We start from the raw sequence: 19,113 nt of genomic DNA, 5'->3' as shown, positions 1-19,113 counted from the left end.
GCCGTCAATCGCCGGCACCGTGCTCCAACCAGCCCTCTTCTGCTCCTTCAAGCACCTCTCCAACCCGTCTTTTCCCGAACGCATTGTCCCTTGAAAGTTGCTCGATCCCATCACCGCCGCTTGCGACGTCCCGCCAAAGAAGGCGGCGCTTTTTGCCGCAAGCTCTCCGCCGGGGCGAGCGGCAGAGAACAAGGAGGGAAAAAAAGAGGGCCAACAGCCCCATCTCCACGGCCATCATCGTCAGCATCGCAACCGCAAACACCCCCCGGTGACCAGGCCGCGAGGACTCGACACGTCGCCGCCGCTCCGTCATGGACGACTCGCCCACAAAGGCCGAGCACGGCGTCGTCGCCCCCGCCGATCGGCGCAGCAGCGGCTACAAGTCGTGGAAGAAAAAGTACCGCAAGATGCGCATCGTCTTTGACCACAAGATGCAGCAGGGCGAGGAGCTGCACAAGCGCGAGGACAAGGCCTCGGCTACGGTGAAGCGCCTGGCCGTGGAGAACGAGTGAGTCGTCGACACAACCAAGGGCCCGTTTCCGGTGCAGAGAAAAGCGTGAGCAAGGGTGCTGACCAGATGGCGCGCGCGCTTCTTTGCCACAGCCGGCTGCTCGACCTCCTCCTCGAGGTCAACAACTCGCCCCAGATCCCCCCCGAACGGCGCATCGACCTCTCCCTCGCCCCCCCCTCCAATCCCGAGGCGCCCGCCCTGCAGCTCGACCGCGGGCACGCAAAGGAGTCGGCCTTTAAGCGCCTGGAGCAGCTGCTCAGCGACGTGCCGCACTCGTCGTACAGCGCCGCAAAGGAAGCCCACTCCCCCTACATGGCCGACCTAGCCGTCCCCGAGGGCGAGGCACACCCGGCAAACTTCCTGTCCGCCGACGACGTCGACAACTACATCTACGCCGTCGATACCGCCCTCGACCCGGACTCGCACTTGCCTTCCCTTGGGCCCCGCGCTCACCCGGGCACCCACCCCGTCTCCCACCCGCATCTCAAGAACCCGACCAGCGTCACCAACTGGCTGCGCAAGCACGCCCCCAAAATCTTCCTGCAAGACAGCGAGCACGCCAGTAGTGGCGGCGCCGGTGGTGGCGGCGCCGGTGGCGACGCCGACGATGCCGAGAGCGGAGCAGCCGCGGCCTCTGCCGGCGGCGGCGCACACCACCAAACGACCGGAGGTCGCAAGTCGCGCGGCGGCACCGGCGGCGGCGGGAACGGCTCGCGCGCCGACCGCGGCAGCAAGGCGAACCCCAAGGGCAAGAGAGCCAACGCGGCGGCGTCGCGGCTCGCGGCCGAGCGCGGGCCCGCCGGCGACTGGGACGCGAGCATGGACGACGAGGGCGACTTTGCCACCACGCCCGGCGGCCGCGGCGGCAAGCGCAAGAGGGACGACGACCCCGGATACCGGCCCGGCGGGTCGACGAGTCGGCCGTCCAAGAAGAAGCGCAAGAGCGAGGGCGGCGAGTCCACGCCCAGCGCCCGCCGCTCCAAGAAGGAAAAGGACAAGGACAAGGACGCCGTCGTCAGCAAGGATGACTAGACTTGCCGTTCTTGCCACCCCCCCAAGGGGGGGAGGGCTTTTCCTCCGTTCCGGATAAGGGGGGGGACGGGAAGCCCGGAGCTTTGGTACGGAGACGACGACTGGGAAGGGAAAAAGAAAGGGAGTGAAAGAGCTAGAGCAATGTGTATGATAGCACGTTTTTTTGATCATGTCATCTGTAGCCCTCGTCGGCTTGATGCCTTGATCGTGATTTCTCGCCTAGTCTGTTCTGCTCCTTTATATCGTACCCACACCAAATACATCTGGCCGGCCTGGTATCTGAATGCGCCCTCCTCTATCACGGCTCTCCCCCGGGCCCCCTTTCGTCTACATGCCATCCCATCATGCCCTACCTTCCGCTGCATCTGGTTATACAAAACAAAGGGGGTCGAGGCCCCGCTACAGCTTCTGCTTGAGGAGGTTCTTGACGCGGCGCTCGACGGCGTCGAGGTACTGGGTAGTGGTGACGTAGTCGGAGCGCTGCTTGTTGCCGCACGCGAGGGCGAGGTCCTTGGTCATGACGCCGTCGACGTCGACGGTGTCGATGCAGGCCTGCTCGAGGCCCTCGGCAAAGGCGACGAGCTCGGGGGTGCCGTCGAGCTTGCCGCGCTGGACGAGGCCGCGGGTCCAGGCGAAGATGGAGGCGATGGGGTTGGTCGACGTCTCGTTGCCCTTTTGGTGCTCGCGGTAGTGCCGCGTCACAGTGCCGTGGGCCGCCTCGGACTCGAACGTCTTGCCGTCGGGGGTGACGAGGACCGATGTCATGAGGCCCAGGGAGCCGAAGCCCTGCGCGACAATGTCGGACTGGACGTCGCCGTCGTAGTCTGGGGGAGGGGGAGTGGGTGTCAGCAAGGCAACTCGTGGTATAAAGGGGCAAAATAGTACGGGGCCAGGAGAGGGGAAGCTGACTCTTGAGCGCCATGATGTACCCGCCGCTGCTCTTGACCATCTGGGCGACCATGTCGTCAATGAGGCGGTGCTCGTACCAGATGCCCTTGGCCTCAAAGTCCTTCTTGTAGCGCGTGTCGTAGAGGTGCTGGAAAATGTCCTTGAAGCGGCCGTCGTACTTTTTCAGGATGGTGTTCTTGGTGCTCATGTACAGGGGCAGGCCCTTGTCAATGGCCAGCTTGAAGGAGGCGTGCGCGAAGCCGGTGATGGAGTCGTCGGTGTTGTACTGCGTCTGGCCGACGCCGCCGCCGTGCTTGAAGTGGAAGACGTCGACCTCCTGGGGCTGGCCGCCCTCGGGGGTGTAGACCATGGACAGCTTGCCGGGGCCGGGGATGACGAGGTCCTTGGCGCGGTATTGGTCGCCAAAGGCGTGGCGGCCGATGATGATGGGCTTCTCCCAGCCGGGGATGAGACGGGGGATGCGGGGGATGACGATGGGCTCGCGGAAGACGGTGCCGCCGAGGACGTTGCGAATGGTGCCGTTGGGGGACAGCCACACTGAGAACGAGTTAGCTGCCAGGGTATGTGCTGATTTCTAGGTAGCAAGATAAACCCACTCTGCTTGAGATTGAACTCCTTGACGCGGGCCTCGTCGGGAGTAATGGTGGCGCACTTGACGCCGACCGAGTACTTCTTGATGGCCTCGGCGGCGTCGAGGGTGACCTGGTCGCTGGTCTGGTCGCGGTATTCGAGGCCCAAGTCATAGTACTTGAGATCGATGTCGAGGTAGGGGAAGATGAACTTGTCTTTGATGTCCTTCCAGATGACACGCGTCATCTCGTCGCCGTCGAGCTCGACGACGGGGTTCTTGACCTTGATCTTGCGGGCGGTAGCCATGGTGCGAACAGCCTGTTGCGCGAATCGGGCGGACGAGGCGGCGGCGGCGCGAGGGGCGAGACGGCGCAGCGAGGGTGCCGAGGAGGACAAGAGCCTCGCGGCGGGATTCATCATGACGCGCGGGGGCACGGGATCGCTCGAGAGCAGAGGCAGAGGCGGCCGAGGATGGGCGGGCTGCAGCGAGGGCGCGCGCGGGGCTTCTGAAGGGCAGCCTCGGGACAGACAATGGCCGTGTGGGGGGCAGCAGCAGCAGCGGCTCGGAAAAGGCGGGCTGGATTACGCCGAGGCTGTTTGGCTAGATGGTGGTGATGATGACGTTTTCCAAGGGACGGGGAGCCGGAGGAAGAAGTGTACAGTAAAAGGGCGTCGTGTCCCTCCCTGGGTGGCGTCAGTCGGTACGACAAGACACGATGCAGAGTCTGGTCGCGAGCCCAAAGTTTACTTGACGACGGTGGAGGTGGTGTTGGCATGGAGGAGGAGGCTCTCGTACCTGGATGACGTTTGATCGACGCAGAAGAAGCTCGGTTGTCGATGCAGGGTAGAAGGCAAAATGCCAGACAGTCGCAACAGCACAAGGCGAGGATTGCAGACGGCAGACGAGGGCAGGAATCGGGGCCCGAGGGGGTGAAAGGGTGCAATACGCTAGTAGAATGCGGTATTATCAACTTGCACGGCTCGTCAGTTACCGGCCGCAAAGTCGCCGAGGAGGAGGAGGAGGAGGAGGAGGAGGAGGAGGAGGAGGAGGAGGAGGAGGAGCAGTAGCAGCAGTAGCAGCAGCAGCAGCAGCAGCAGCAGCGAGTGGAGCAGCGGCGCTAATCAGCGGCCGGTGGAGCGCTGCAGGGTTGTCGTCAGGGACCGCGTGGGCCGGCATCGTTGCGTGTGTGCTCATGGTCTGGTCACGATGGATGGAGGCGGTTTGCCGTGGCATCTCACGACGCCTGTTGCCTGGTTGCGTCGGCACCCAACCTGCAGCTGCTGGGTTAGGAGAAGAATGCCCGGGGGGGGGGGGGACAGTGCCAGCACTGTACGCTGCTCCGCGGGCCGGCCAACGGGACCGTAGAGTACAGTGTGTGGGGCTGCAGACACAGTACGGCGGGCACCTTCCTGGTCGGTCTGGCGCGTGCGGAGAAAAAGACGCCGGAAGACGCTGGATTCCTTCCAGACGGCGGCTTCATGGTGTTGAAGCTGCCACCAGCCCTGCCTGTCCGCGTCCGCGACAACGCATCGGCGCTTGGCGGGTGCGCTCGGCGTCGGCCTGTGCCACCCAAGCAGCCTGCCGCTCGGCTTCTCCGTCGTATATACGAGCCTGCCGACCGACATGCGTCCTGTAATTCCTGTACAATATATCCATGGGCCGGCCGAGCCTCATTCTTGAGCCGCCCACGACGAACTTCCCGTCCCATGCCTCCGATGTCGGACGACAAGGCTTCGTCGCACGCCTCCTGCCCAGCTGAGCTGTCGCCCACCGCATGTCCGCCTCCGACAGCCACTCGTCCCACCCCGTCCCCGCCTCGTCGCCCACCTTTGCTCTGTGGATCCACCCCGTCAGGCTCGTCTCCACGCTCCGATTCCACTCGTCCGCCGTCCTGTCCGCCAGCCCCGCCCCGCCCAGTCCCCGTCGTGCGCCCGGTCCCCCCGATGCCGCGCCCCGGCCCGGTGACGACATAGGCTTTTGCCATTTTTAGTCCCATTTTTTCGGCGCATTTTCTTGGCGAAAAGAAGCTGCTGCCACGGCTGTGTAGACTTGGTGTTTTGAATTGCTCAACGCCTAATCTTCTTGTCGTGGTGAAATCGCCCTCTCGCTGTCTTGGGAGGCCCAAAAGACGATTCAAAGTCCGCCCGTTGAATGATGCCATCACTCCGTCTGCCCCAACGCGCCGCAGTCCCCCGTCGTGCGCCGAGCTTGACAAGACACCACAAACGTGCCGTCTCGACGTATTCCACATGCAGTATGCTTGTACAGAACAGCCCTCGCTCCTCGACTCGTCGCCCAAAACAGCCATTAGACGTCAAAGATGTCGCCAATGCCCTCGCCGCCGCCCCTCCGCGTGTCGACAATGTCCATCCGCCACCCCTCCCAGTGCTTCAGCGACCGCTTGATGTCCTTGATGCGCTCCAGCCGCTTCCGCGCCTCCTCCTCCTGCGCCTTGCGGAACGCCTCCTCGTCAAAGTCCATGTCGTCGTCGTCCTCCAGCAGCTCGTCCGCCTCGCCGCCGCCGCCTGCCAGCGCGTTGAGGCCGCTCGTGAGAAAGTCGCCGATGCCGCCGCCCGTCGACGCCTTCTTGTGCGCCGCCGGGTAATGCGCGCCGCCGCCTGCGCTGGCGCCGCTCGTGAGATCCACTTCCTGGAAGCCCGGCCCCACGGCCTCCATCTCGCGCCGCTTGCCGAGCCAGGCGCCGCTGTGCACCTCGTGCAGCTCCTGCTCGAGGCTGCGGATCTTGCGCTCCAGCCGGAGCCGCTCCTCATTCTCGAGCTCGTCGACCCCTTCGTCGTCGAGGCCGCCCCCTCCTTCGAGCGACTTGCGGCTCCGCAGCTTGACGTTTTCGCCCTCCAGCTTGTCCGCCTTGGCCCGCACGTCGTCGAGGTCCTTGTCCGCCTGCTCCTTGTCCTTGCGTAGCGCCTGGAGCCGCGCATCCTGCTCCTTGTGCAGCGTCGTCAGCGTCGCCACCTTCTTGTCGAGCCCCTCGGCCCGCTTCTCCGCCTCGTCCTTGGCACCTTTGAGTTCGCCGACCTCGAACTCGAGCGTCTTGACCCTCGTCTCGGCGCTGGAGCGCTCGCTGCCCTCTCGCACGGCCTTTTCCGTCGCTCGCTCGAGGTTGCGCTTGACGTCCTGCAGCTCGCGCTGCGCCTTGCCGGCCGCCGCCTCTGCGCGGGCCAGCTTCTCCTCGAGCGCCGTGACCTGCTCCCGCTCCGACGACGCGCCCGTCTCCTGGCGCTCGGCGCGGGCCTTGAGCTTGGACAGCTCAATCTCCATGGACTCGATTGTGGCCGTCTTGGAGTCGAGCTCGGCGTGGAGTTCGGACGAGGGGGTGACGGTGGACACGGAGGCGCGGTGGCCTGAGCCGCGCGAGACTTGTTGCTGGAGCTGTGCGTTTTGGCGCTGCAGGGAGGCGATTTCGCTCTTCTGTAGGCCGCGTCGGTCGGTCAGTCAAACAAACGAGCGCAGACGACTCGCCTGGACCTATGCCCCGGCCGCGATGCACGTACCAGCTTCTCGGCCTCGTCGTCGGCACCAGACTTGGCCTGGGCCGCGTCGCCGTCGCCGTCGGACAGCGCCTCCTCGGCCTTTTTCCACCTCCGCTCCGAGTCAGCAGCCTCCTTTGCCAGGCGCTTGTTCTCCCGCTCGAGCTCCTCAATGCGGGCGACGTGCTTTCTGTAGATGTCCGGCGCCGTTTCGCCGTCGGGAGTAAAGGGCCCCGGGGAGACGGCGCCCGAGACGGAGCCGACGCGGAACGAGGTGGATCGTATCTTGGACTGCTGGGCGAGCGACGGCGTGATGGGCGGGGACTTGTCGTCGTCGACGGCCACGTCGGCCGCCTTGTCGCCGGCGGATGGCTCATCTTGATTGTCTGCGCGGCCGTCGGCGGGCTCTCCGTCGTCGTCTTTGGACTCGTCCTTTTTCGTCGTGCCAATCTTCTTGCTGCCCTTTTTCTTCTTCATTTGCTCGACCTGGGTGCGGTCAGCAGGCTACGACAAGGGGCCGGGGGAAGGGGAGGGAGGAAGGGATGGCTCACGCGCTTCCTGGCGGCGGCAATCTTCTCCTGGCGGGCCTTTTCCTCGTCGTCGGCCATGGCGGAGGGTTTGACGATTGGGGCAGAACGGCAGTGGGATGAGATGCGTGCGTAGGCCGTCTTCAACGGCGAGCAGGGGGTGGATGGATGTTGCGCGAGTGGATGCGATGAGCTCCGCGGGTGCTATAGCTGCCAAGGTGGCCCTTGCGTACAGTGTTAAATGGACAGTGCGAGCTTCACAGCTCGAGACGGGCACTGTCGGTTCGAGATGCCCCCACTTCCTCGCATCTGCTATGAGCAAATGGCCTATTGGTTGGCAGAGGGCATGGGCTCCTCGGCCTAAGCCCCAGCAGCGACAGCAGTCCATAATCCATGCTCTCCTCATCCCCCGGACAGACATCTTCAACTGCTTGCCGTGGGTATCTGAGCTGAATAGAACGTCCTTCCTTGTCTCGTCAAGTGCGCAACGTCAGGCTGCTTAGAGGATCCCCAGCCCCTGTAGCAGCCTCAGCTCCATCATCGCTTTCAGGAGCATATTTAGTAGACGATGGTCCAGCCTCAGCTTCTTCTTCAGCAATTCAGCAATAGACATGGCGGTGAGGGTTCGACGGTCGATTCCGCCCTCTGGCACCACCGTTGACTCGGCCAGCACAGCCAAATAGCTTTAGCCCCCGAAGCTTTCCGTCCCCTGCTGACCTTTTCCTATTGAACCTGGCACAGCGCGTCTGCCCCTTTCCCTCCTCCTCCTCACCATCCATCGACCCTGCGCCTCGAGTCAATCCGTTTCACTCAACGCTTACATCTTCCATCTGCTATCCGGCCTGCCATCTCGCCTTCCATCGCGACGTCGAGTCAACTGTACACATTTCCCACTCCCAAGCCACCATTCTTCATCGCCATGAACTGGACCGAAGGCTCTCTCGCTCGCCACTCCAAAGCCAAACCCTTCGACGACGGCGTCGCCCGTCAGAAACGCCACTTTGCCCGCGCCCGCGCCCAACGACGACATGACTCTGGTCCTCCGCCAGCACTCCAGACTGCCGCGGCGGCAGCCCCCGACGCGTCCAGGTTTGTGCCAGATTACCTTGCCGGGGAGCTCCAGGGCCAGCTGGCCCTCGCTCCGTCCGCCGACGACGGGGACGCTTCGGCCTCCCTGAAGGAGAGGAGGGCCAGGCTGCTCGACAAGAGCGACTGGGCAGGCATTGGTCAGTCCTCTCCGCCTCGGGCTCCCACTGGCGCCGCCGTATGAGAATCTGCGTCAAACGAAACGAGCACGGCTGCCAGTCTGTCCCTCGAACTGACTCTGCCATAGAAGACCAGCCTCAGCCCTCGCAGCAGCAGCAGCAGCAGCAGCCCTCGCAGCAGCGGCAGCAGCCCCTCGCCGCCGCGCAAGAGTAGCGCTCTCCGCGTGTGCAAGACGGCTGCCGCCCCCGGGGCATCTACCCGGACCGGTATCGCGGCAGAGCCTACAGCCGCTCGCGCCCGGGGCCCCGCGGCAGCAGTCGCAAAAACAGGTTTGAGCGCACCACCGTCCCCGAATGCGTGACGGCCGGGCCCAAGGGGATGGCGGTGGCTAACAGGGGCACTCATCGTCGTCGTCCAGATCGCGACCACCAGACCCCCTCCCGAACGGTGCCGCGTCGACGTCGTCCGTTATCCGGCATCCACGGCCCCGGCGGGCCTTTGAGCGTGCCGCGGTCCTCGACATGCAGTTTCCGGTGGTTGAGGCTGTCTCGGACGAGGAGAGCCATGCCACCGACTCGCACTAAATATAGCTTGCTGGCGTCTGCAGCCTGACGATTGTCATCTCCTTGGGTCGTGCATCAAGGAATAGTTTGGATTCGAGCCGGCCACTTCTTGCACGTCCATCTGCCTGTCCATCGAGAGGGAACAGCAAGAATACAATCAGTCGACTTGTGTCCTCGACGAGTACCTGTAACGCCTTATGAATTTGCCTCCTGTAGCCCAACCCTTCCTTACGCCTCCAGTCCTTGCTCCTGAATTCACACCAAGCGACACGCCTTAACCTTCTCCATACTCCAGTCACAAACATACAACGCCTTCTAGAAACGTCCACGAGACTCAGAGCCCAAGAACCGACGACAAGAGACGGAGACACACAAAAGATGCCTTTCATACATCGAAATGAGTATACAAGATGAGGGACTGGACAAGGCCATTAGTGTTGAGCCCGTGGCTCCATCGCGGTAGATAAAAAATCGCCGAGCAACGAGAGCTTGGTGTGCACGGCCTCGACATTGTGTCAAGGCTTTTGCGGTGAAGCAAGGCCAGCCGATGCCGAATGTCCGCCTTTTCCCCTGGACACGATTTGCAGCGGGTAAGCCGTCAATCTTTCCGCCGAGCCTCTTTCCGCTTCGCCTGGCAGCATGTCCTGCAGTCGGGGCACTCATACCCACTGCGGTCGACATGGACCCTCCTCAGGCACTTGGAGCACCGCCACCAGCTCAACGATACCTGGCGATCTCCTAGCCAGCTGTTGTCCTCGCAGCTGCCGCCTCGCTTCTCAATGTCTTCCTTGTGGTATTCTCGTAGGTGATCTCGAAAGTGATCCAGCCTATGAAAAGGATCCAAGTGGCGTGAACATCGGGCATAGTCACACTTGAAGGACTCCTTGACAGAGTCCGGCGCGTGACGGTGCTTATAGTGCCGATCGAGGTCTGCGCGCCGTTTAAATGGCCTTGCGGTACAGCCGGGATGGAGACAACAGACGGGGTAGTCACGTCCGGACCGAAGACTGAAATAACCGTCAGCGAAAGTACTCGGCTTTCTGCCATGTCCCCCAGCACAACAGCAAGAGGCGGAGGGAGGGGAAGAAAAGGCCAGCTTACTGCCCGTTGTGGCGATCATCCGGATGCCCTGTTGGTGATCTGATGTCTTGTTCGGGGTCAGGGCTGTAGCTGCCGAAACAAGTCACGGGTGAAGCTGCGTGGACTTGTCTCTTCTCCATCTCTGGAGAACTAGACAGCGGTGACAAGGCATAAAAGGCGTGCTGGACATGGTCAAATATCGGTGAGGTCATGGTGGAGGATCCCGGGGTGCTTCCATCAGAGCTTGCGCCGCGTGACAGAGGCTCCGACTGGAAGCCTTGTTGAAACGACGGTGACTCGTCGCCGTTGCCGCCGCACATTTCAAATCGAGATGCCGTAATGCCCGGATCATAGAACTGGGTGTAGTTGAATTCCATGCTCCTGGGACCCACCGGACTATCCGGAGACTGCCGGCAGCGGAATACCGAGCGTTGCCAAGTTGCCGGGCTGAGTGAAACTGTTGTGTTCCGGTCACAGGGAGCGAGGTATCGTGTATCAGACAGCACCGAGATGACGGGGATTGGTCAAGTTGATCTCGGCCAATATCAAACAGGGTCAAGTCTGGAAAGAAAGAGCTTGAGGGCCGACGGATAGAAGAGAGTGGTGGTCTTTTGCAAGGCAGCAACGCGAGATGCCAGCTTGCCCTGAAGCGGATATGTATGTTCAACCGGCCGGCACGCAGAGGCCTCGTGGCGGGTCATCGGACACGGGGTAATCAGGGCTAGCACTCTGAGGCGGGAGATAGCGAAGGAAGCGGAATATCTGCCCTGGCCGCAGCAACCCCCATGCAGGAAAGAGTGCAGTTTGGAATGAGGCTCTCCGCGATCGAACCGGAGATGTAGATGCAGGCTTCTAGAAGAATTGGAACAAAGGCAGAGGCATATCCTAGGGCGGCACGATTACGAAGTCATGGACTCGACGACCAACAATGGGGACAGCCCGTCATGGCTACAGCATGTACACGAATCGGCCTAGCAGGGTGGCAGGAGAGAAGGTCGAGTTTCCCCGGGGCCACTAGGGGGCCAAGCCCATGAGCTTGAATGGGGGGGCGGGCTTGGCGGAACGAGAGTTGCAGGAAAGTGTGTGCCAGATGAGATTCTAGGCTGCCATCGAAGACCTTGTGAGCACTTGCCGGGGGTTGTACGGCGTGGCTGTTTGCCCCGTAGCGATGCCGGATGAACGAGGGGCAGGTCATCCAATAATGAGGCTAAGCGTACAAGCTGTCACGGCCAAAAGGGAGTTGCATCACGGTCCTTGCATCCTAGCGGGCATGACGCGATAAGCAGATTCGGGAGTGCGGCTCCAGGGCCAAGAGGCCAGTATCCCTCCGACAAACGGCTGTTTGCCTGGTGATGGAGTTGGGGCTGACGGCTGGATGCTGGCAAGGGTGCTGCTTGGCAGTCGACTGGGCCAGACGCAGCGCTGCGGCTGTGATTTCGGCCTCCAAGTTACCGACTGCGACAGGGGAACAGGGAGGGCTCGCGTCCAAAGCAGGCGTCTCGAAATGGGATGCAACTGCCAGAGAAGCAGTGGGCAGTACGTCATGGCAGACGCCGAGCTTCCACATTGCCGTCGAGGTGGGACGGAACGGCTTGAGCGCATCCCAGGAGCTTGGGGCGGAGCCCGGGTCAACGGCCCCACTGGATTGAGTCGCACGGCGGCGGCTTGATGGCAGCGGCTTGATGGCAGCGGCATCGAGGGTCTGGTGTCGCAAGACGACGAGGTTGGCCAAGGACAGAATGCGACGAAAACCCGACGGCATGTCCGGGGCTCTGCTGCCTTTGCGCAGATCATGAGCGGACAGACTGATTTGGCGCAGCTGACGGCCGTCGGTTGTCGCCTACTCGGGCTTGGTTGGGTGAGTTGGACAAGCCATGATGGATGGCGTCCTGCATAGCCACGGCGTGAACGCGGCTCCCATTGGTGCCTCTGGAGCCCGTCCAGCATGGAGCTCCCACCTGCCAGCTCAGCTCTTGTAGCAAAGTCGCGACGACAGAGGCCCGCAAGGTCAGCTGCGTCTCGCTTGAGACGGCAGCACGCGTAGGCCCGTAGGACAGTACGTGGGAGAGGAACGGGCTTCCGTTGAGCCTCACAGGGAGCCTGACAAGACCCTTGACCAACTCTCTCCCCCCCATGCCCCGATGCCCCCCTCCGTGCCCCCATGCAAGGCGTCGGTGGACAAGCCAAAGCACAGCCATTCCCACCGTTTGCCTAATCTGCCAGGCGGACCGTGATACCGACGCTGTCGTAGCATCACATGATTGGGCAGCTCGTGACTGCGGCATGGGCGTGGAATGCTTCCGCCCCACGAGGGCAGATGCGCGGCAGGGTTGCCGATCCGCCCACGAGAAGGCCATGCTGTCACGACGCGCAGGAGTTCGTGGCCCAGGATCGGTGCGCTTGCAGCCGCCCCCATCGCTTTCTGAGGCCCCGACCCTGTTGGCTAGAAGGATTGCCGTGCGTTGTGGAAAGCTGTGCGCGTCGGAAGAAAAATTGACGCTGCGGGTTGCGGAACGTCGTGGACGAAAAGAGTTTTCCCTCTGCTGCCATAAGCAGACCAAGACCACCGAAGCGTCGCCTGCGCCGCGCAATGCTTACGAGGCCCCGACTACAATCACGTCGATACGTCACAGATACCCGGCCTCATTTGTCAATTGTCCCGAATCGAGCACAAGTCAAACAAATGGGGTACTGCAAGGGCCAAGGTGTCGCGTGTTCTCGGCACCACCCCTTTGATCGCAAGTCAAGGTACATCTCGAGAGGCTCCCTCACACCCATCCATATGTCCATGGGTGCCCGTCTCGCGTGCAAACCATCCACAGTCCCAGTCAATGCCGCGCTCCCTCGATACAGTGCCACTTCGCCAAGGGCCCCCCTCCCCCCTGCAGAACGCCCAAGTTAAAAGGGCTCAGATGTCGTCCTCGAGAAACTTGTACGCAAACCTAAAGTCCGCTTTCCGTCGGTTCATCCTGGGCCAACATTAGCTGCCGGTTTCGGACCGTCTCGCTCGCGGCCCACTTACCATGTGCTCTCGTAGTCAAAGAACCGGTACGTGCCCTGCTCATGCTCCTCGGTGATGTTCTTGGGCTCCTCGTGGCGTTGAAACCACGTCTGGTACTGCTTGTGAAACCGCCAGCTCTGGTCCTTGAGCGCCTTGGCCGCCAGATACTGTTGGGCCGTTCCCTGCTTATAGTAAAAGACATAGAACAGCGTGTCCGGGTCTATGCGCGAATAGAGCCGCGGGTCGTCGAAGATGGGCAGCGGTTCTCGCGGGAAGCCAGACCCCGTCTGAGGCACGGGCATGTCGGGCCGATACGTTCGCGGAACCTCGGAGTCGAGCGCCTCGGGACAGCTTGCCTGGCTCGCCGTCATCATCCGCAGCGTTGGCGGGGACGCAGACGGCGGCAGCGGCCGTTTCCGCGCCGTTTCGTACGAGTCCACCAGATCCTGCAGCGACGAGGGTAGGTGGTATATGCACTCTTCCTCCGGCTCCTCGGCTATGGGCTTGATCCCGTTGGTAGCGCCGTTTGCTTGGGGCACTGGGGCCATGTTAGCATACAGTCAAGTCCGGCCGGGGCAAACGGCGACACTCACCAGTCGCAGCATCCGTAGGCTCGACCGCAGCAGGTTGCTTGCCCGCTGCTTTGGATTTTTTGGAAGGGCGGGAGCTTGAGGGCTCCGGCTCACCTGACGAAGGGCCCGACCTGGGCTCCGCCTGCTGCGACGATGCGCCCGCCGCCGCCGCCACGGCAGACGCTATGGGTTGCACCGAGGTGGTGGCTGGCGAGCTCGTCGCACTCGTCTTTGCCTGAGCCAATGGCAGTGGTGAGATGACCACGCTCGCGGACCCTGGAGGCGGCGGCAAAGGCGCGATGCCCACGTTGTTCCTGTCGCTCGCTGCAGCAGCTGCAGCAGCCGACGCATACTTGAGCCCCTCGCCCGCCGGCCTCGTCGGCACCGCAGCCGGCTTCATCGTGGGCCCGCTCGTGATGCCGGTGCTGATTGTCGACAGTGGCGTATGCAGCGTGGCCAGCGCAGGTAGGGGCGATTTGATTGGCACCGAGACTTTGCGTCCAGCTCCGCCGCCGCTACCAGAGCCAGCCGTGTCCACCTCCCTTTGCGATCTCCTCGTTGCTGGCTTGGCCGGTTGTTCTACCTCTGGCGCCGCTTCGTCCTGCACCGATTGAGTGTCGAGCGATGAGTTCTTCTCGGTGTCCTGGTTCATGCCAAACACCCCTTCGTCATCGTCCAGGTTCAAGTCGTCGTACATTTCCTCGTCGTGTATGCTCTCGTCGTGTAGACCGTCCGAGACGTAGTAGCGGATATTTTCTTCCAGTTCGTTGACCTGCTCCGTCTCGATGCCCCCGTTCTCCAGCGAGCGCCGAATCAGCTCTAGTTTTCCTTGGTGCCACTTGTGCTGCTCGATTGTCCGCTCAATCTCAGCCATGCGGTCAGCCTTGGATCCGTGATTCTTGCCTTTCTTCATGGTAGCTTGTATGGACTCGCCCTCGGCCTCCAGGGCCTCGATCTGTTGCTCCAGCTCGTCGACCATACTACTCAAGAACTCGCCGGCCTCGACTTTGGCTTGTTCCTTTGGATCGAGCTTCGCGGCGGCCGATAGTCCCTCTTTGGAGTATGCCTTGGTCTTCATAGCCTTTTCCACAGCCTTGAATTTCTCCATTTGCTAAGAGGAAGGGATTGCATGTCAGCCTATCGACGTGGACGTTTGTGGCACAAGAGACGCACCGTTTCTATCAGCTTCCGGTGCTCTAGCAAAGGCGCCTTGTCCTTGATGTCGTTGCTGGCGGCCCATGTCTTGATCTGATCGCGCAACCGTTGCAGCTTCTTGATCTCGCGCTTGAGGTTGTCCTCGAGCTTTTCCTTTTGCGCCGGGTTGTTGGACTGCTCGATTTTCTCGTAGATGGCCTCGAACTCGGCGACGCCTTCGGCCACCTTTTTGAAGCATTTGTCGACCTCTTGCTGCAGTTTCCTTGCCGCCATCTTGTGCGTGCGAGAGCTCCGAGGCCCCGCGGACTATAGGTTCGCCTCAACGGAGGAGTCTGTTGCCGGGGAGTCAGGGTCAGCAGACACGATTGAGATTGGCGCTCGGCGACCGTTGTCGCTGCGTCAAGCCGTTGCCGGGGCGCGCACCTACGTCAGTTAAGGGTCGTCGAGAGCTCGGGTCTACCGTCAGATTGGGCGTGCGCGCGTCGCTCGATAGGCGATGGAGTTGTGTTCGGTGCACGAAACGCGAGCGTCACGGTCGGTGGAGTGGAAAAGGGCCAGCTCCGGGGTTCGGGCTGCTGATGGGTTGTTTGCTGAGAGCAAGGAGCCGAATGGTTGGTGGCAGGCGGACGCATAGATGGAGAGGCTGGATAGGCAGGGGAAGGTTAGAAAAACGAGGTCGTGGCTCCCGATAAGCTAGCTGATGACAGGTATCCCTTATCTCGTCAGCGTTAGTGAGGAGGGTCAGCCGCAGATGCCACGAGCGATACCCGAGCTTGCCAGTGATTTAAAGGCCAAGGTCTCTTCTTCGGTTCAACGAAATAAGCAGAAGTTTATTCTGTGGAACTAACTGCCAGAAGGCGCGCTCGTGAGAGCCGTGCTACTCTCCGCGCCACTATCTCAAGATACCGCGAGGTAACCAGTCGCAGATAGACAATTACGGGGTGCAGCTCACATGACATCGCGTCCAAATCGACTATGAATCTCAGCTCTCCTGACAACTGCCTAGCAAACTTGACGCGCCCGCCCTTTTCGGACCGTCTAAGCGCTCAATTGGCCGACGCCGTCTCATCCAACGACAAGCTGCATCTGCAGGACCAGCACTGTCGTTGATCAGGGGCTGGCGCTTGACCTCGAAATGAAAGGTCTGGGCCCTTTTGGCGCCTGCGAAGCGCATGACCCCCTAGCTGACGTGCGTGAGAGCAGCCATCATTCAGCGTGTCCTGTCGGCATCTGTGACAGTCAACAAGGAACTTGTCTCGTCCATTGGGCGGGGTGTTCTTGTCTTTGCCGCCGTCGCGCCAGGAGACACGGAGAAGGAAGTCGAGTCGATGGCGTCCAAAGTCCTGAGGATGAAGCTGTGGGACGACGAGGCAGGCAACAGGGTATTTCGCGACTCTGGTTTGCTGCCACGTGCTACGGTCGGGGAGAAGGAATGTGCTGACGAAAAGAAACCAGTGGAAGCAGAGCGTGACCGATATCGAGGGAGAGGTGCTGTGCGGTACGCCCCCTCCCCAGACAACAAACATGTCAATCTACGAATAGACATCCCATTCAAGGCAGTCTGACAGATGACTTTGTTGCGGCAAGTGTCTCAGTTCACGCTGCTGGCAAAGACGAAAAAGGGGACCAAGCCTGATTTCCACGGGGCCATGAACCCAGACGAAGCCAAGCGACTCTACCACTGCTTGTGCAGAGAATCAAGGACGGATACGTCGGGGAGAGAGTCAAAGACGGCAAGTTCCAGGCCATGATGGAGGTTGCGCTGGTAAACGACGGACCGGTGAGTCTCAGGAGTCAGGAGGGAGCTGCCGGCCTGCTAACGGCGGCCGATAGGTGACACTGGAACTTCAAGCCGGGGCTAGCAAGGCTCCGGGGGAGACATGACGGCGCGGGCGGGCGCCGAAGACAAAGCCGACTCGGGGCTCGTGGCGTGGCTGGCGTGTGCGCGGCTGTCTCAATCCGATCTGACCACGTACTTGGGCCATTACCCGAGAGGGCCCAGACGCCATGCTGGATGCATGATGCGAACCCGGGGGGCAGTTGCAGTCGAGACTCGGTGAATCGACCATGGCAGCATGCATTGCTGAGGCTCGCCGGCCGCCGACAGCCAGCATCCGGATACGTGGGCGCGGGAGCTTGGAGCTGAGAAGAGACTTGCTGCAAGCCTTTGGGCGTTAGCGCGGGACGGACTCTCGAGGTGAGAGGCCGTCCCTGGAATAGGTTGCTTTGTAAGTCGCAAGCGGCCTTGGCAAGTACCCTGTCCAGCCAAACAGGTACCTCGCGGGCCCTTGCGGAGCAGGGCAGCTAGAAACTTCTACGAACCCCACCACGGCTCGTCGAGAACATGCTAAAGAGGACGATCCGCTTCCCCCATCGCCAATGGCATCTCTCCCGCCGCATCAACCCTCTCGTGCCTGACGCTGTTGTCTCTTTTCCCACTCAGCCAAGCTCGTCCTCCCGCCTCTCCGCTCCTTCGCTTACAGTACGGCCCTCTCAAGGTCCGATCCGGCAACTGGGTAACCCCGCATCCAGTCGCTGCTTCGTCCTACCTACCCTTTGAAGCCTCGCGCGCCACAGACAAACAACTGCGGATTGGACCGTCTGGCTATACGCGGCACTCGACGCTTTCCCATCTTCCGCCCTCGTCGATTCACTCGTCGTCACCAACATCACAGTTGACCTCGCAACAGCCGCTCGCCATGGCATCCGAGTCTGACAACAAGGCCCGTCCGCGCGTCTTCTTCGACGTCACCATTGGCGGCAAGCCGGCCGGCCGCGTCACAATGGAGCTCTATTCCGACCTCGTCCCCAAGACCGTCGAAAACTTTCGCTGCCTCTGCACGGGCGAAAAGGGCCTTGGCAAGTCCGGCAAGCCCCTGCACTACAAGGGCTCCGTCTTCCACCGCGTCATCAAGCAGTTCATGATCCAGGTAGGCGGCGCTCACGCTTCCCCTTGCGCCTGAGAAATGGTAAACTCAATGCTCATTCCATTGGCCTCGCTCAGGGCGGTGATTTTACAGCCGGTGACGGCACTGGCGGCGAGTCCATCTACGGTGCCAAGTTTGAAGACGAGGCCTTTCCCCTGAAGCACGAGAAGCCTTTCCTGCTGTCCATGGCAAATGCTGGCCCCAGTAAGTAGACCCTCTCGGCCCTCTTTCAGTCATCACCTGGCACCCTCATCCCGCCAATTGGAGACTGTTTGGATTATAGTTGACAACCCCTTTGCCAGACACGAATGGCTCTCAGTTCTTCGTCACGACCGTCCCCACCCCTCACCTCGATGGCAAGCATGTCGTCTTCGGCGAGGTCCTGAACGGCAAGTCGGTCGTCCGCCAGGTCGAAAACCTTCCCACCCAGTCAGGCGACAAGCCCGTCAAGGAGGCCGTCATTGCCGACTGTGGCGAGCTCACCGGAGACGCCGCCCTGGCCGCTGACGTGAAGCAGCCCGATGCCATGGGCGATCCGTACGAGGACTTTCCTGAGGACTGCAGCGAGGAGCTCGACGCCCAGAAGATCCTCAAGATTGCCACCGCGTGCAAGGACTTTGGCAACAAGGCCTTCAAGGCCGGCGACGTCAACCTGGGACTCGACAAGTACGAAAAGGGCCTGCGTTACTTGAACGAAGACCCCGACCTGGACGACGAGCCGCCCACCACCAAACAGACTCTCGACGCCCTGCGCTTCTCGCTGAACAACAACGCAGCCCTGCTGAGCATCAAGCAAGAAGCCTGGGACGATGCCGTCCGGTATGCGACGTCGGCGCTCGCCGTGGCGGGCACCTCGGACGCGGACCGTGCAAAGGCCTACTACCGCCGCGGCTTCGCTCACGTACGGGCCAAGGACGAGGAGAGCGCCCTCAAGGACCTCGACGAGGCGCACCGCCTGGCTCCCAACGACGGCGTCGTCGTCAACGAGCTCAGCGCCGTCAAGGCCAAGGCGTCTGCGCGCGCCGCCAAGGAGAAGGCCGCGTACAAGAAGTTCTTTACTTGAGAAGAGGGTCCATCTGACTGGCCCTTCCCCCTTCCCCCGCCGAGGGCAGAGGAATTTCTGTGTGTCATTTTGCTCATGTATTGGCAGCATAGCGTGGGACTGGGCTTTACATACGGCATGGATGGCTGGATTTGCCTTTTTCCGCTGAGAAGCGGCCCAGGTAGAGCTGCGGTGTAGCAAATCGGTAGACAGACGACGATGAATGAGACGAGGATTGATGCCCACCGCGAGTCGTCACCCGACGTGCATGTCTTTCCTGGCACAAGGCCTGTTGTTCGGAACTGAGCGTGGCTGAATGGAGTTTGACTGAGAGTTACGCCGTCGGCCATGGTATATAGTCCAACACGCGCCACGACCCTTCTCATGCTCGCCGAGGCAGCCTCTCGGCCGCCGACGGCAATGCGGGCGGCGCTGCTATGTACATTCCTTCGTGCTCCTAAATTTGTCCTGGCTCCCCCGGAATTCTCCTCTCTCACCTCCCAAGTTCCTCCATAGGTATCCATCGCCA

The 19,113-nt window shown here is 61.6% G+C and overlaps 6 protein-coding genes across 6 annotated transcripts; 3 read left to right on the top strand and 3 right to left on the bottom strand.

Moving 5' to 3' along the window:
• Window positions 1–311: 311 nt before the first annotated feature.
• Window positions 312–1,543, top strand: HRG_10763 (IEC3 subunit of the ino80 complex, chromatin re-modelling domain-containing protein; the record flags this gene model as incomplete). The annotated part of the gene is made up of 2 exons (XM_044869233.1): window positions 312–508; window positions 604–1,543. 2 exons carry the CDS (start codon window positions 312–314, stop codon window positions 1,541–1,543), a joined length of 1,137 nt encoding a protein of 378 aa, XP_044715582.1.
• A 399-nt stretch (window positions 1,544–1,942) lies between these two features.
• Window positions 1,943–3,442, bottom strand: HRG_10762 (isocitrate/isopropylmalate dehydrogenase domain-containing protein; the record flags this gene model as incomplete). The annotated part of the gene is made up of 3 exons (XM_044869232.1): window positions 1,943–2,367; window positions 2,453–2,989; window positions 3,049–3,442. The coding sequence occupies 3 exons, from the start codon at window positions 3,440–3,442 to the stop codon at window positions 1,943–1,945; spliced, it is 1,356 nt and encodes a 451-aa protein (XP_044715581.1).
• A 1,888-nt stretch (window positions 3,443–5,330) lies between these two features.
• Window positions 5,331–7,119, bottom strand: HRG_10761 (M protein repeat protein; the record flags this gene model as incomplete). Its single annotated transcript, XM_044869231.1, has 3 exons — window positions 5,331–6,452; window positions 6,536–6,997; window positions 7,063–7,119. The coding sequence occupies 3 exons, from the start codon at window positions 7,117–7,119 to the stop codon at window positions 5,331–5,333; spliced, it is 1,641 nt and encodes a 546-aa protein (XP_044715580.1).
• Window positions 7,120–7,957: 838 nt separating this feature from the next.
• On the top strand, window positions 7,958–8,457 carry HRG_10760 (uncharacterized protein; the record flags this gene model as incomplete). Its single annotated transcript, XM_044869230.1, has 2 exons — window positions 7,958–8,264; window positions 8,372–8,457. 2 exons carry the CDS (start codon window positions 7,958–7,960, stop codon window positions 8,455–8,457), a joined length of 393 nt encoding a protein of 130 aa, XP_044715579.1.
• A 4,338-nt stretch (window positions 8,458–12,795) lies between these two features.
• HRG_10759 (NOT2 / NOT3 / NOT5 family domain-containing protein) lies at window positions 12,796–14,888 on the bottom strand (the record flags this gene model as incomplete). Its single annotated transcript, XM_044869229.1, has 6 exons — window positions 12,796–12,856; window positions 12,910–13,426; window positions 13,482–13,526; window positions 13,575–14,061; window positions 14,122–14,571; window positions 14,634–14,888. 6 exons carry the CDS (start codon window positions 14,886–14,888, stop codon window positions 12,796–12,798), a joined length of 1,815 nt encoding a protein of 604 aa, XP_044715578.1.
• Window positions 14,889–17,314: 2,426 nt separating this feature from the next.
• HRG_10758 (cyclophilin type peptidyl-prolyl cis-trans isomerase/CLD domain-containing protein) lies at window positions 17,315–18,605 on the top strand (the record flags this gene model as incomplete). The annotated part of the gene is made up of 3 exons (XM_044869228.1): window positions 17,315–17,545; window positions 17,620–17,746; window positions 17,845–18,605. 3 exons carry the CDS (start codon window positions 17,315–17,317, stop codon window positions 18,603–18,605), a joined length of 1,119 nt encoding a protein of 372 aa, XP_044715577.1.
• Window positions 18,606–19,113: the final 508 nt, after the last annotated feature.

This window comes from Hirsutella rhossiliensis, assembly GCF_020360975.1.
Source record: "Hirsutella rhossiliensis strain HR02 chromosome Unknown scaffold00017, whole genome shotgun sequence".
Taxonomy (NCBI): domain Eukaryota; kingdom Fungi; phylum Ascomycota; class Sordariomycetes; order Hypocreales; family Ophiocordycipitaceae; genus Hirsutella; species Hirsutella rhossiliensis.
This window is presented reverse-complemented; position numbering and strand designations above follow the sequence as displayed.